This window comes from Podarcis tiliguerta (genome assembly GCF_965153285.1).
Source record: "Podarcis tiliguerta genome assembly, chromosome: 6".
Classification (NCBI taxonomy): domain Eukaryota; kingdom Metazoa; phylum Chordata; class Lepidosauria; order Squamata; family Lacertidae; genus Podarcis; species Podarcis tiliguerta.
This window is the reverse complement of record NC_139539.1, coordinates 10,479,627-10,493,791: the sequence shown is the minus strand read 5'-3', so window position 1 is coordinate 10,493,791 and position 14,165 is coordinate 10,479,627. Positions and strand designations below refer to the sequence as shown.

Here is a 14,165-nt window from a genome sequence, read left to right as displayed (position 1 = left end):
AAGTTCAGTCGTGAATGACTCTGGGTTTGCGGTGCTCATCTCGCTTTACTGGCCGAGGGAGCAGGCATTTGTCCACAGACAGTTTTTCCAGGTCATGTGGCCAGCATGACTAAGCCGCTTCTGGCAAACCAGAGCAGTTCATGGAAATGCCATTTACCTTCCCGCCACAGTGGTACCTATTTATCTACTTGCACTGCATGCTTTCAAATTGCTAGGTGGGCAGGAGCAGGGTCCGAGCAACAGGTGCTCACTCCGTCACGGGGCCTCGAACCGCCAACCTTCTGATTGGCAAGTCCAAGCGGCACAGTGGTTTAAACCACATCACCACCCACATCCTCTTTTCCTTCTTACCCCTCTATATTACTAACTCTTTTGGCAAAACCCAGCCCCCTGTTTTCAAATAGCCTACTTTCTAGTGGAGGAAGAGCACCACTGCATGGTGTAAAGTAGAGAAAATGCTCGCCCCTGACATAAGCAAATCCAGGATATATTAAATTACCCAAAGAGAAATATTTTAGATAAATTGACAAGCATTATTTTCCCCCCACTTACAATGCATATTCCAGATCCCGGAAGGCACTGGTCCGAATGACCGTTGCAATTACATGGAACACATTTTCCCAGGAAGAGGCCTTTGGTGTCCCTGTAATAGCCCGGAGCACATTCCTAATTGCAAAAGAGATAATGTGTGTTAAACCTACATCAAATATCTGTAGCAAGGATGCTGAAGGGTCACTTAGAATTCTCCTCTGAATTACTTAGCTCAACGCCTATCTAAAATCTTTCAAAACAGTTTTTTTCCTGTCTGGCTTGTTGCATCGTACAGTGGTACCTCGCATGATGAATGCCTCGGAAGACGAAAAACTCGCAAGACGAAAGAGTTTTCTGTTTTCTGAGTTGCTTCGCAAGACCGATTTCCCTATGGGCTTGCTTCGCAAGACGAAACATCTTGCGCCTTTTTTTAAACCGCCAATGCATTCCTATGGGAAACCGTCAATACACAGCGGTGCTTCGCAAGACGAAATAACTCGTAGAACGAAAAAACTCGCAGAACGAATTAATTTCGTCTTGCGAGGCACCACTGTATTTCTCAGGATGTTAACAAACTGTGCTTGACACTCTTCCTTTAGTGCGCTATTGAAAAGCTTTAGAACAGGGGTCAGCAAACTTTTTCAGCAGGGGGCTGTTTCACTGTCCCTCAGACCTTGTGGGGGGCCAGACTATATTTTTTGGGGGGAGGAAATGAATGAATTCCTATGCCCCACAAATAACCCAGAGATGCATTTTAAATAAAAGGACACGTTCTACTCATGTAAAGACACTGATTCCCGGACCGTCCGCGGGTCAGATTTAGAAGGCGATTGGGCCGGATCTGGCCCCCAGGCCTTAGTTTGCCTACCCATGATTTAGAAAGCTTTGCTAGGATAAGTAATGCTAATTAATGCATTTTCTGTTAAATGCAACCTATGCTGCATGTGCTCAGATGCACGATATGCTGCTACCTGTACAAGAGAAAGCGGCTGTCAGTGGTATTGAGGCTGCAATCCTGTGCACACCTGAGCGCAAGAAAGGGCTACTTTCTGGTAAACATACAGAGGATTGGACTCTCATTGCCTGCATATTCAACATGGATAAAATTGTACAATGGATGCTGTACCAGTTCCCCATTTTGAAATGCACCAAGAGGATGCAAATTCAGAGGAAAGGCTCTTATATTATATGGAGAAAACCAGCTTATTTGCACAGGTTGGTTGGCAATAGTGCAGCGTGAGCTTGTGTTAAGATGTGGTGTCAAGCCAAGACAACAGTAACGGGAGCCCTAGAATCCAACACAGATTGTTTTCCCTTAGGCTGACTGTGCCTAGCCAACACAACCTCAGAACTTCAACCACCTTCTTTCAGGACCTGGGTCTGCAACTAGAAGAAGAAGAAGAAGAAGAGTTTGGATTTGATATCCCGCCTTTCACTCCCCTTCAGGAGTCTCAAAGCAGCTAACATTCTCCTTTCCCTTCCTCCCCCACAACAAACACTCTGTGAGGTGAGCGGGGCTGAGAGACTTCAAAGAAGTGTGAATGGCCCAAGCTGACCCAGCAGCTGCATGTGGAGGAGCGCGGAATCGAACCCGGTTCACCAGATTACGAGACTATCGCTCTTAACCACTACACCACTACTGCCTTTATATCTGACTTCCCTAGAACCACGCACATCAATCATGTGCCCAGGCATATAGGTCTGGAGACCCTTTAATCCCCTTTACATTTATTTTAATTGCACCCATGGGATCTCCCTGTGTAAGAGCAAGGAGGCCCTTCCCACACAATTCGTAGCAAGGTGAACAGAGCCGCAATGTAAGAACAGAATCAGAGAATCGTAGAGTTGAAAGGGACACCAAGGGCCATCTAGTCCAACCCCCTGCGATCCAGGAATCTCAACAAAAACATCCATGACAGATGGCCATGCTTAACCAAACCAATGGCACACCTAGAACAGCATCCAGCATCCTACAGGGCTAGCCTGATGCCTCTGGGAAGCTGACAATCTGTGCCTGAAAGCTGAAGTTAAGTAGCACACTGTTTCTGAATCTGAAGGTTTTTATATGCAAGCCCCTGTCCTATATACCGTATTTTTCGCTCTATAAGACACACTTTCCCCCCTCCAAAAATTAAGGGGAAATGTGTGTGCATCTTATGGAGAGAATGCAGGCTCCATGGCTTCAGTGAAAGCAACACGAAGCCTCTGGGGCACAGCGGGAGCTACCGCTGTGCTCCGGAGGCTTCGTGCTTTCGCTGAAGCCTGGAGAGTGAGAGGTGTCGGTCTGGAGGCTTTGCGTTGCTTTCGCTGAAGCCAGGAGAGCGAGAGGGGTCAGTGCACACCGATCCCTCTTGCTCTCCTGGCTTCTCTTTGCTGGAGAGGCACTGCGCAGCTTTCCCTCTCTGTGCAGCGCCCCTTCAGCGAAGCGGGAGGAGAAATGGAAGGGGCTCCATTTCTCCTGCCGCTTTGCTGAAGGAGCGCTGCGCAGAGAGGGAGAGAATTTTTTCCCCTTGTTCTCCCCCTCTAAAACTAGGCGCGTCTTGTGGTCCGGTGCGTCCTATAGAGCGAAAAATACGGTACATGGAAGCATTATGAAGTGCCCATGATCTGCTTACCTGCTAAAGGAATGCCATTCGGAGGGGGAGAGCAGAGTTCTGAGTGCTCTGCGTGAAAAGTGGTGTGAGCGTTTCCGCCTACCTGGCAAGAGTCTCCTCTATAATTGGCTGGGCACATGCAGAGCTCCACATTGCTGGCTTGGAGGCCCCCACCAGTCTCTGTTGCTCTCTCCAGTGTCACCCGATGCAGCGATACAGACGACGAGATCTGGGAGAAGAGAGCCCGTATCTGCAGCTGCTCCAGGTTCGCCAGCACCATCATCAGCTCTTCCCTGGAGACAGGGTTGTGAGTCTCGCTGTGTCTGAAGTTATCCTATGGGAGAGGAAACGAGTCACAGGGCAACATCAGCAGGACTCATGACCCCCTTAACTGACTGAATGAAGGAAAAAAATCCCACCAAAAACGTCAGTTACAAGGCATGTTCATAGCAGGCACCCAAGCCACAAAATGCAACTGAACACCCAAAATAGAAAAATTATTACCTTTTGTCTGAATAGTTACATTTTGCAGTGCTTTACAATCTGCAAACACTTTTGCTTTTTTCCACCTCTTAGAGAAGGCCAACACAGTGGCGTAGAGTGGGGGGTGCAGGGGGGGCCGGCCGCACTGGGCGCAACTTCGGGGGGGGGGCGCTCGCACTCGCTCTCTGCCCCTACTAAAATCCACGGGTTAGGGGGCGCAAATTACTTGCCTTGCCTCGGGTGCTGACAACCCACGCTACGCCACTGGGCCAACAAGCTTAATATCCATTTGGGCAATCAAAATGTTTCTCCTTGAAATGGGTAACTGCGTGGCAATTAGTTCACAGAGCACCTTTCTCATTAGACCCACATACCGCATGTGAAAAATAGGTTTTTTTACAAGCCCGTACCAAAACAATCATCCCATTCCTGCAGTTGTGGAATTTATTCAAGTTATAAACACTTAAACACTTCTAGATTCTAAGGCCAATGACACAACAGTGAATCTCCAAAAGACACACTGGACAGAGTCACCATTGCCCTGCAGTGATGAGGGATGAGACTCTCCCTCTCGCTCCAACAGCTGCAAAACTCCTGCATCTGAACTGACCTCCAAAAGTTGGAGCTGCCCTTCATAGACGTCCCCAGGGACAGGGTAGTTGCTCTCAAGAAACATAATGCTCATTTGGTTTCCCTAGGAAAGGAAGAAACAAAGAGACATAAATCATCAAAGAGAAGCATTTGCTGATGGAGCGTCGTTTGGTCTAAGGAGAAAGAACAACTTGAGCCATACCTTGAGAATAACATCAGGCCGGGACTCGATCGGTATGAACACGTCACCCCTTTGGGTGTCTGAGTGCAGCTCGTAGCGTAAATACCCACCATAGGAGGAAACCTGCAATTGGATGCAAATCACAAAATTGTGCTGCATTAGTTAGATTTTTAAAAATACCCCTCCTCCAACTCCAAAATTCAAGACTCCAAGCTAAAGTAAATTTGAACTTAAAATTATCTTGGTGCAAAATTGCTTATTTGGAGTACTTAAAATATATTAGTTTGAATTTGACATTTAATTCCCCCCCCCCCCCAGTATTTTTTAAAGGCAGCAATACAAGCATAGTTAAACGACTAGGGGGTGAAGGGAATACAACTCAGTGCCATAAGGGAGTGACAGGTAGATGGGAGGATTTTCACTAGCTATATTCAAAATTCTCCTTGCCGTGGCGAAGGGGCTTGAATAACTCAGAGATGCTATGAGCTATGCCATGCAGGGCCACCCAAGATGGACAGGTCATAGTGGAGAGTTTAGACCAAACGTGATCCACCTTGAGCAGGAACAGGCAAGCCACTCCAGTATCCCTACCAAGAAAACTCCATGGACAAAGACAACAGGCATATAAAAGTTATGATGCTGGAAGATGGAAAAGTTATGACGCTAGTGATCTTCTTTCTCTCCTTCAAAAACAGGTGGTTTTGTTGTTGTTGTTGTTTTTGCTCTAGTGTTGGCTGTCTCTTTTTTGCTTTGAATGTAAGTGCCTAAAGTCTTCTTATAAACAGCTTGTCTCCTAGTGGATGGTGAGGACAGCAACACATTGTTCTGAACAACTAGGTGGCAACTGTTTAGGTGGGGGGGAACTAAACCTTTCATAATACGATTAGTCTTCCAGATTCACATTCATTCAAGTTGAAAACTCCTAAATATAAAATTCCATGATAATCAACAGAAATGCAACAACGCTCTGAAATATGGATCCTTATGTTCCTCAATATTTAACATTTTCTAGTCCCTCCGGGTTGTCTAGAACTTGACTGGAGTTTCCCAACATTTGTCAACATATGGTACAAATGAGCAGCTAAAATGTATGGTACACAAGAGCCCAAAATCTGCCTTAGACATCAGAATTTGGCCTCTGATTAATAAATGGAATAAATTAGGAGATGAAGTATAAAAGAAACAAAAGAAACCGCAAAAAGGAGAGAAGTCAAAATATACATTTTTTTATCGTGAAGTTATGTGGTTTGTTATGCCTGTTAAAAATCCACCTGTATAATTGAAAAGTAAAAATTTAATAAATGAGTAAGGAATATGGCACACACACACAAAAAGAATTTGGCTTCTGGACATTAGCGTAATTAAAAAATAAATAAATACCCAGCACATTCAAAAAGGACCAGAGGAGACTGCCTCCAGCCAGCGTTGGTGTCACTCACCTGGTCTCCAAGGTAGGAGCTGGGAGCATGCCAGTGAAGCTCCTGGAAGGCCTCTTGGAAATTCCGGAGATCAGCACGAACAATCTCATTTTCCAAGCTGACCAAGGTGGGGACGTCCTGGCGGTCTCCGCTGAGCAAACTCCACCCACTCATGTCCATAAACTAAGAGGCAGGTAAAGAAAAGTATCTGAAATGCTTTTCCCGGTAATGATGTATGGAAGTGAGAGCTGGACCATAAAGAAGACTGATTGCCAAAGAATTAATGCTTCTGAATTATGGTGCTGGAGGAGACTCTTGAGAGTCCCATGGACTGCAAGAAGAGCAAACCTCTCCATTCTTAAGGAAATCAGCCCTGAGTGCTCACTGGAAGGACCGATCCTGAAGCTGAGGCTCCAAGACTTTGGCCACCTCATGAGAAGAGAAGACTCCCTGGAAAAGACCCTGATGCTGGGAAAGATTGAGGGCACAAGGAGAAGGGGACGACAGAGGACACGATGGTTGGACAGTGTTCTCAAAGCTACCAGCATGAGTTTGACCAAACCGTGGGCGGCAGTGAAATACAGGAGTGCCTGGCGTGCTCTGGTCACGAAGAGTTGGACACGACTAAACGACTAAACAACAGCAACATCAGAAAATGCAGGCCTGGAAGCCTGCCCATATACTTTAAACACTTTTTTAAAAAAATCAGACTAAACCATGCACTTGCAGCTGGTCTCTGCAATGCTGTCAAATAATGTTACTGCTGCGACCAACAATTTATCTGAAACAGGATGGCATTATGCTTCTCAGAATGCATAACAGGTTGGCAATGAAGAGCTAGAAGAGCATTCTTTTATCATCTTCTTACTTGATAAACATGGACTGTACAGTCATACCTCAGGATAAATACGCTTCAGGATAAGTATTTTCGGGTTGCACTCTGCAGTGACCCGGAAGTAATGGAGCGCGTTACTTCCGGGTTTCGCCACTCGCGCATGCACAGGCAGTCACACGCATGTGCGGAAGTGGCGAAACGCGACCCACGCAGATGTGCTGTCGCATCTTACGTTCTGTTCAGGATGCGAACGGGGCTCCGGAACGGATCCCGTTCACATCCCGAGGTACCACTGTATTGGAAATGAGAGAGAGAGCGCGCTGTCACCCTAATGTCCTGCTTCTGGACTTCCGAAAGGTAGCTTGACCGGCCACTGTTGGAAACAGGATGTTGGACTAGACAGAACTTTGAACTGACCTAGCAGAGTTCTTCATATGTTCTTATAACTTGGTATCAAACTCTGCCCATTCACGTCGCTGCTGGTGCTGAGGTGCCATCCCACTACCTTCCTCAGCATCAGCTACAGGTGCCACCCTCCAAAGTCTCAGTCCACATACTCACCTCTACACGGTACTTCTCAGTGCTGTGACAGCGATCTGTCGCCCCAAAGCAGAAGCACCTGGTGCAGCCTTTTGGGTTGCTGGCATCCAGAGAGAACGTCCCCAGGTGGCACTGGTCACACCTTGCACCTTCCACATTCTCCTGTAAAGGTTCAAAACAAATAAAAAAAAGACGTGTTCACATTTGTTCACTGGCCTGCTGGCCAAGATGGAGGAAAGCCGGAAACAGAAGAGCCCGGGGTTCTTCTATCCGAGGGGCACAAAATCGCTGTTCATGATGAGACACTGTTTCACCTGACTGCAAAATCTTCATATAGGAAAGAAAATACCACCTTTTCCAAAACCGGCTGGCTCAGTGCTGCGCTGCCACCCTCGCAAGTGAGAGTTAACGCCGCTTACCAAGATGGTGCAGGAGAACAGCAGCGGTGGCAAAGTCAGGGCTGCACAGGCTCCTCAGTGGGAGCACAGGATTGACTCTGCTGGTGGACCCACACGGCCCCAACCTTGCCTGCTGCCCCAGACCCTCTCAGTGACACTGCTGCCAGGAGGGCAGCACTGCAGCACCATCCTGGACTTTTCAATCACATGTGGTTGGAATTAGGCATGCCCATGACAAAAAGAAAAGCTACGTTGTTTTGTGTATCAGTCATCATCACTCTATACAGCCCTAAAATGCTTCTTGCTTGCTTCTTAAGGGCTTGCCTACCCTACAACCAGCTTGCATGGGGCTGGTTGGGAAGGCTTTCCACAAACTTGTTTCTGACTACCAACTCCTAACTAAACTGTGAGTGAGTAATGTTTGTCCCATGGCGTGTATGTGGCCAGGGAGTGGGGGCAACCGGAGGTGTGTTTTTCTGCTGTCGCCCTCAAGCATAGGTGGGTGTGAGTTTGCCTGTTTGCAAAGTAGCCCTGCAGATTTGTTCTACAAAGGATGTGCCTTAGGCATACAATTTTCATCCCACTGTGATATAAATCAAACCTCCAGGAGACTCCAGGCAAAATCACATTCTGTGACAGAGCATGGTGCCTCAATAACATTGTTGTTCCCACTCACTCCTTTCCAGCACTGCTTGTTCCAGTGGAGTTGTGCTGGTTGGCACCCATTCATTCACACAAGCCAGTAAGATACTATCCCTGCACTTGATGCAAAGCCCCGTCGTTTGTAAGGGAACAGCTAAGTGGTGGCAGACAAGGCATGATTAACCTTGCTGAGAATCTTACTCTGCTTTATAGCGCTGGGCATTGAAAGCACTGACAGGTTGCTTCTTGCATTGTGATGCCAGCCCCTTCAGCAGCATTTTCCCCCAAGCCCATTTCCAAGAGGCAAGCAAACACCAGAGTATCAGACTTACCTTGCAGTGGCACTGCCCAGTGACCGGATCACACACACTTGCTTTTGTCCCTGCTCGGTGGCAGTTGCAGCTCCTGCAGTTTGGGTAGCCATAGTAGCCTGGAGCGCAGAGATCACACTGACGTCCTACTATGTTGGGTTTGCATCTGGAAGGGACAAGTTTCATATTCGTTTGCTTTCCTTCCGTTTGCTTTTAACTCAGGATGAACCAACTGAGCCCGTATAAGCCCTGCGGATATGCGGCTTTGAACCAGTCGAGTCAGTTCAGCCTTTGGCTGTCACCCACTGGTTGGCTCCAACCTGCTGCCCCCTTCAAAGGTTTGGGGGACCACCTCCCATCATCCCCAGCCAGGATGACCAAAAAAGGTCCAGGATGATGGGGGTTGAGCCCAACATCTGGAGGGCACAAGATTGGGGAAGGATCAAGTGACTCAAGTGATTCGAAGCCCTGTTATTTGCAAGGCTTACAAATCTCCTGTGCTGCATCTCTCAATTATATAGCAATGACTGTGACACCTCTAGGGACAGAGAAGACAAATGAGACTTCTGGCGCTCAAGAGCCTTATCTCTTGACTCCTGCACTTTGAAACAAACAGCAGCATACACAGGAAAACACAAGAACAGCTTTGCAGGATCAGATTGAGGCTCCATCTAAATCAGCATTTTGTTTTGAATAAAGGTCAAGCAGATGCTTCTGGGAAGCCCATAAGCAGGATACGAAGGCAAGCTGTTTACTGTTTGTCCCCAGCATCTGGTACACTCTCTCTGAAGGTGTAAGTTCTATTTAGCTACGATAGCTAGCAGTACCCTTCCTAGAATAGAACAAGGAAGGATTCAAAGCCTTTACACTTGGAAGGGGAATTTTTGACTCCTGCCCTGTGCATCATACTAGTGCCGCATTTAAGGTGAAATTTACAAAATTTCATAAAGATCCGGAGAGAGTTTTGTTGTTTTTGATCCTAAAATATTTATTTTCATTTTATTTGCCCTTCCAGCACAGCCTCCTAGTGAAGTTCCACTAACTGAGCTAATGTAATGAATCTCCAGCAAGCAATGGCTTGTTTTGCTCCCCCCCAAAAAGGACAACAGTGTTCCTGAATTCAGAAAAGAGAGGAAATAAATGCTGCAGCCAATACACAATGAGTGGCTGCTGTTTTGGGAGACAATGGACTGTGCTGAATGCAGAGATGACTCAGTGCTTTTTAGACAGATCAAAGGGATAATCAAGTAGACAAATCAATCAACCTTTCCAAAATGAAATGTTTGAAATACACTCAGAGGTCTGACTAGTATAGGGCTCAGAGTTATCAGAAAACAACAGCAACAACTTTGTTATTTATTCGCTGCCCATCTGAATGGGTTTCCCAAGCCACTCTTGGCAGCTTCCAGCAAAATATAAAACACCATGAAACGTAAGCACTCAAGGAAGATAGAGGACCACAGGCAATGTCCCCCACTGTGTTGGGGAGGCAGAAAGCTACAAAGGTAGTGTAGCCAAACACACCCACCAATGATATACAAGCACAAGTCCTGTTGAGACCCTGACAGGGAGAAAGAGGCCACCAAAATGTGGCCTTGCTCAGAGTTCACATTCTCACGCAGCTCAACTTTGGGGACCGGCCAAAACCAGAGTTGGCTGAAAGCATCAACTGTCCAGACGAATTTCATTTATAAAGCGAAGCAGCGCAGAAAGATATTCGGATGCCACTGCAGCTGGCGCCCAATTATGCACGGAAGTAGCGTCCATAATTACCCACCTGCACTGTCCACTGTCTACGTTACATCCTGGCTCTGCTAGGTCCTGGGTCCCGGGAGTAGAGCAATTGCAGTCCTCACAGCCAACCAGTGGGTGACAGCCAAAGGTCTGGGGCTCGCAGACGATACACTCGGGTTTGATGGTGCGTGGTGGACAGATGCACTGCCCCGTCAGTTCGTCACACAGGCGACTTCCACAGTTGCAGGCTGCAAGTGAAAGCAGGCAGGTGCATATCACAACACACACACACACACACCACATATTAAGCCCAGAATATCTATCTGTCTAGTGGATACTGGAATGTTTTAAACCAGTGGGTATTGCCCCCTTGATATTGAGGGACGATTTCCAATCATCGTGGGAAAGGGAGGTCATTAATGAGGTTCAATCCTGCGGATTATCTCACCTTTACTTTGAGTCTATGACGTACAATCAAGCTAGAGCTGTGATCTCCCGCAGACTGAGTGACATTGCCAGGCAAGAGGACATAGCCCAGGTAAAACCAGAGACGTTCCTAGGGGACCAGATTTTCCGGACCATACCAGCCCCCTACCTTGCAGAAATCTACTATGTGGAATACTGCATACTTTTTACAGCGGCTAGATTAAATGTCCTTGACTCTGCGATATTGTGGGGAAGGTACAGGGGAGTACCATATGCCCAGAGAACCTGTCATTGTGCCATGGGTGTGGTTGAGTCCACCGAACACATTCTCTTGACTTGTCCTTCTTATGCAGAGCTTAGACAAAATTTTATAGCCCCACTTCTATGTCAGTTTAGCTTCCTACCCGGAGAAAACCAGGTTTTACACTTGCTAAATAATGTCACTAGAGCTATACCTTCCTTGGTGGCCAAATTTCTTTTTTTAGCTTTTAAGCGTCGCAGGACTATAATTGACTGTATTGATATGGGGCTATCTGTTTAACCCATTTTAGTGTTGGCTAAGTTTTAAAAATCTTTTTTCGATGCTTTAACTGTGTACTGACAAATGTTCCTTTTTCTGACTGACGGTCGAATAAAAGGTTGATGATGGAATGTATCTGAATTTGCAAGACACTTCCAATTACATGCCAATAAATAAGTTTAGTAGCACAAGATTCCACTTGCCCACATAGGCCTTGTTCATAAATTCTCGACAGGCGCTCTGTAGGAAATTAGAAGCACGTGTGTGTATTTTTCAGCCATTAAATCTAAAGTAGAAACAGAGCTGAGGAAACAACAGCTGCTGTGCTAATTTATTCTGTATATAAAAGACCATCTCAGTGAACAGCCGACTAGCAGGATCCATTGGGGCTGCGAATGGTAAGAGGCATCTTGCTTCTCCTGCTCTCTGGCAAGTGTCTCTTCTGGTAGCGGCCAGAGAGCAACAGCTTGGAACACTGCTGAACAAGGGAAGGCATCTGGAAGAGACTTCTATTTCTATGTACAAAGATTGACCACGGATGGCCAGGGAATTATGAGCGAAGTTCCTTTCCCACAATCTCGACTGCTCAGAAGCACAATGCATGAAATGGGCAATTGAATATTTGCAGGCTCTGTTGTAAAGTTACTCTGCCAGGGGATAGGCTTGCAATTAACCTCCATGCTTGAATATACATACCGTATTTTTTGCTCTATAAGACTCACTTTTTCCCTCCTAAAAAGTAAGGGGAAATGTGTGTGCGTCTTATGGAGCGAATGCAGGCTGCGTAGCTATCCCAGAAGCCAGAACAGCAAGAGGGATCGCTGCTTTTACTGCACAGTGATCCCTCATGCTGTTCTGGCTTCTGAGATTCAGAATATTTTTTTTCTTGTTTTCCTCCTCCAAAAACTAGGTGCATCTTGTGGTCTGGTGCGTCTTATAGAGTGGAAAATACGGTATATGCTTTGCTGGAATTCTATAGCCATGTGTATTTTGCCTGAAGCATTTGTGAGCTGGTTACTAAGTTTGACCATTCCCCACTCATGCCTCCTTCTGAAAAATTTTGCATCCATTTTTTCATTCTGACGTAGTGTCGTCCATGGATATAACTCCAAAATAGTTCTATGGAAGGAAAGCATTGCGTTCAAAACAGGTTCCCAGGCTGCCACTGAAACATAAGGATGCCAGGAGAACCGTAGCCCAGTATTCCATTCACGTTATATTGATACAGGTACCCAGCAGCTTCTGGGTAGGTTAGTCTGGAAAGCGAAACTGAACGGCATGCAAGTCAGATCTGGCATGCTGTACATATCAGCCCCGAATGGCACAACATCTCTCAAGAGACTCACGTCTGCAGCTGGGGAAACCCCAGTAGCCTGTAGCACAGCGGGAACACTCTCGCCCGATGACATTTGACTTGCAAGCACACTGGCCACCAAACGGCTCACACTGGCTCCGGATGGCTCCTGCCTCATGGCAGTGGCAAGGCTGGGCCCCGTTGTTGTAAAAAAGAGAGATAGATATGGCAGAGTCCTGGCAGAACTTGGAGGATGTTGCAGGGCTGCAGAGAGAGGGAGAAGTTGCTGCGCTGAGTCTCACAGGAGTACACAGTCCACACATTTAATTCATTAATTATTATCTGTAGCCTGCCCCATTCCGCAGCTACTCTTTCCAAATCTGGGAGCTAGAAGCAGAAAGACGCGAACTCTGAGCCTGGGGGCACAGAGCTGCTGATTATGGAGCAATTAGCAGGTTCTGCATCTGTGCAGCTATATTGTATACATGCAAAATGCACACAAGCACTGACTCCAAGGATGACTGGTGAAACTGGAAATTAAGGGAAGCCACCTTGGGTGTGAGACCTGGAAGACCTGCTTGATGCCTTGCAGGGCTTTTCCCACCTGGCATAGAAAGGTGGATTCCTGACTGACTCCAGCTACAAAAGTTGAGGCTGCTGGAAAACAATATACTCTCCTCTGCTCTCTCCTTGGGAATTCTCTGGGCAGCTGCTGTTACCATCCCTGGTCTCTGAGCTGCCCCAGACCAGCCACAAAGAGAGGTGCTTCCTCACACTGCCCCACAGGGGCCTGGGAAGCACCCCCTGGCCAGCCTCAGAGGCACTATTTGCCTGGGGAGCTTATAGCCAGGGCTGCTGCAACAACAGCAGCTGTGCAAGCCTTTGGGAGACAGAAACGCGAGAGGGCATCCGAGGAGGGAGGTAAGGAAAGAGGGACAGGGGCCAGTGTTGCCCGTGGCACCCCTGACCATCATTCAAGGCACCCTAGGGTGCCAGGGCACACTGGACAAAAACCAGTGGGCTCAGGGGGTTGTTGCTGTTAATTTTTTGTATCTTTATTTCGGATTGTATTATTGATGTGGAATTTGTTCAATTACGGTTGTGCACTTTTGATGTGTGTTGTTTATTGTTTACAACTACTTTGCTTTTTTTTGTAATTGTATGAACCTTTTAATATTATGGAAAGGCGGCATACAAATAAAATGGTGGTGATGATAAATTTCACATCAACAATGAGAACTGATGCTAAAGATGAAATCCTGGATGTATTCGTCAAGTTACCCAAAGCACAGTAGAGGGTTTAGATTTTAGAGTGGCTGGGGAAACCCAGCCAGATGGACAGGGTAAAAATAATAAATCATTACAATATTATTATTATGGTTCTGCAAAGTGGCACCCATTTTTTGTATCTCACTTGATATAAAAGCTGTTGACTCCACAGTTGCTGATGAAATCATAGGACTTGTCTAGTGGTTCTTCTGAAAGGTAGCTGGAACCATAACTGTCTTCAGGAACCACGAGGATATAATCCTAAAAGATCAAACAGCAAATAAACAAACTGGGAACAAACTGGGGAGGCTGATGAGTCAGGTGACCCTTGTTACACCACAATAGAAGATCACATATTGCCTGCCTTTACAAGGTGGAAGGGCTAGCATAATGGATGC

The 14,165-nt window shown here is 46.7% G+C and overlaps 1 protein-coding gene across 1 annotated transcript in view; it reads right to left on the bottom strand.

Moving 5' to 3' along the window:
* Nucleotides 1–14,165, bottom strand: part of LAMA5 (laminin subunit alpha 5) — a 207,426-nt gene that overhangs the window by 53,976 nt on the left and 139,285 nt on the right. Inside the window, exons 33-42 of the mRNA XM_083447232.1 lie at nt 13,913–14,028; nt 12,551–12,762; nt 10,302–10,506; nt 8,546–8,690; nt 7,195–7,335; nt 5,820–5,981; nt 4,402–4,503; nt 4,219–4,302; nt 3,229–3,459; nt 553–666 (exon numbers count right to left, since the gene is read on the bottom strand). Coding sequence (XP_083303358.1) covers nt 553–666; nt 3,229–3,459; nt 4,219–4,302; nt 4,402–4,503; nt 5,820–5,981; nt 7,195–7,335; nt 8,546–8,690; nt 10,302–10,506; nt 12,551–12,762; nt 13,913–14,028 — 1,512 coding nt within the window. The remainder of the gene's footprint in view (nt 1–552; nt 667–3,228; nt 3,460–4,218; nt 4,303–4,401; nt 4,504–5,819; nt 5,982–7,194; nt 7,336–8,545; nt 8,691–10,301; nt 10,507–12,550; nt 12,763–13,912; nt 14,029–14,165) is intronic.